The sequence below is a fragment of the Triticum aestivum genome, chromosome 3A, assembly GCF_018294505.1.
Source record: "Triticum aestivum cultivar Chinese Spring chromosome 3A, IWGSC CS RefSeq v2.1, whole genome shotgun sequence".
NCBI lineage: Eukaryota > Viridiplantae > Streptophyta > Magnoliopsida > Poales > Poaceae > Triticum > Triticum aestivum.
In genome coordinates, this window is record NC_057800.1 from 740,501,910 (window position 1) to 740,502,365 (window position 456).

The 456-nt window shown below is 43.4% G+C and overlaps 1 protein-coding gene across 1 annotated transcript in view; it reads left to right on the plus strand.

The window, feature by feature from the left end:
- The window catches only part of LOC123057348 (wall-associated receptor kinase 3-like), a 4,587-nt gene that overhangs the window by 3,266 nt on the left and 865 nt on the right, over positions 1-456 (plus strand). The window contains exon 4 of the mRNA XM_044480369.1: positions 1-452. This exon is cut by the window's left edge and continues 201 nt beyond it. Coding sequence (XP_044336304.1) covers positions 1-452 — 452 coding nt within the window. The remainder of the gene's footprint in view (positions 453-456) is intronic.

A 456-nucleotide genomic window follows, 5' to 3' on the forward strand; every position in this document is an offset into this window, starting at 1 on the left:
AAGAGCTAGAAAAAGCAACAGACAACTTTGATAGGGCACGCATCATTGGGAGTGGGGGCCATGGCACGGTTTATAAAGGCATATTATCTGATCAACGTGTGGTTGCAATAAAAAGGCCTAAGGTCATTGAGCAGGCAGAGATCACCCAATTCATCAACGAGGTCGCAATCCTCTCGCAAATAAACCACAGAAATATTGTAAAGCTCTTTGGGTGTTGTCTGGAAACTGAGGTTCCACTGCTCGTGTATGAATATATATCTTGTGGCTCACTGTCTCAAGTCCTGTATGCTGACTCAAGTAATGGTTTTTCTTTGTCATGGGATGGTTACTTAAGGATTGCCATGGAAACAGCAGGAGCTCTATCTTATCTCCACTCAGCGGCTTCAGTATCAATCTTCCATCGTGATGTGAAGTCCTCGAATATTCTCATCGACGAGGACTATACAGCTAAAGTTT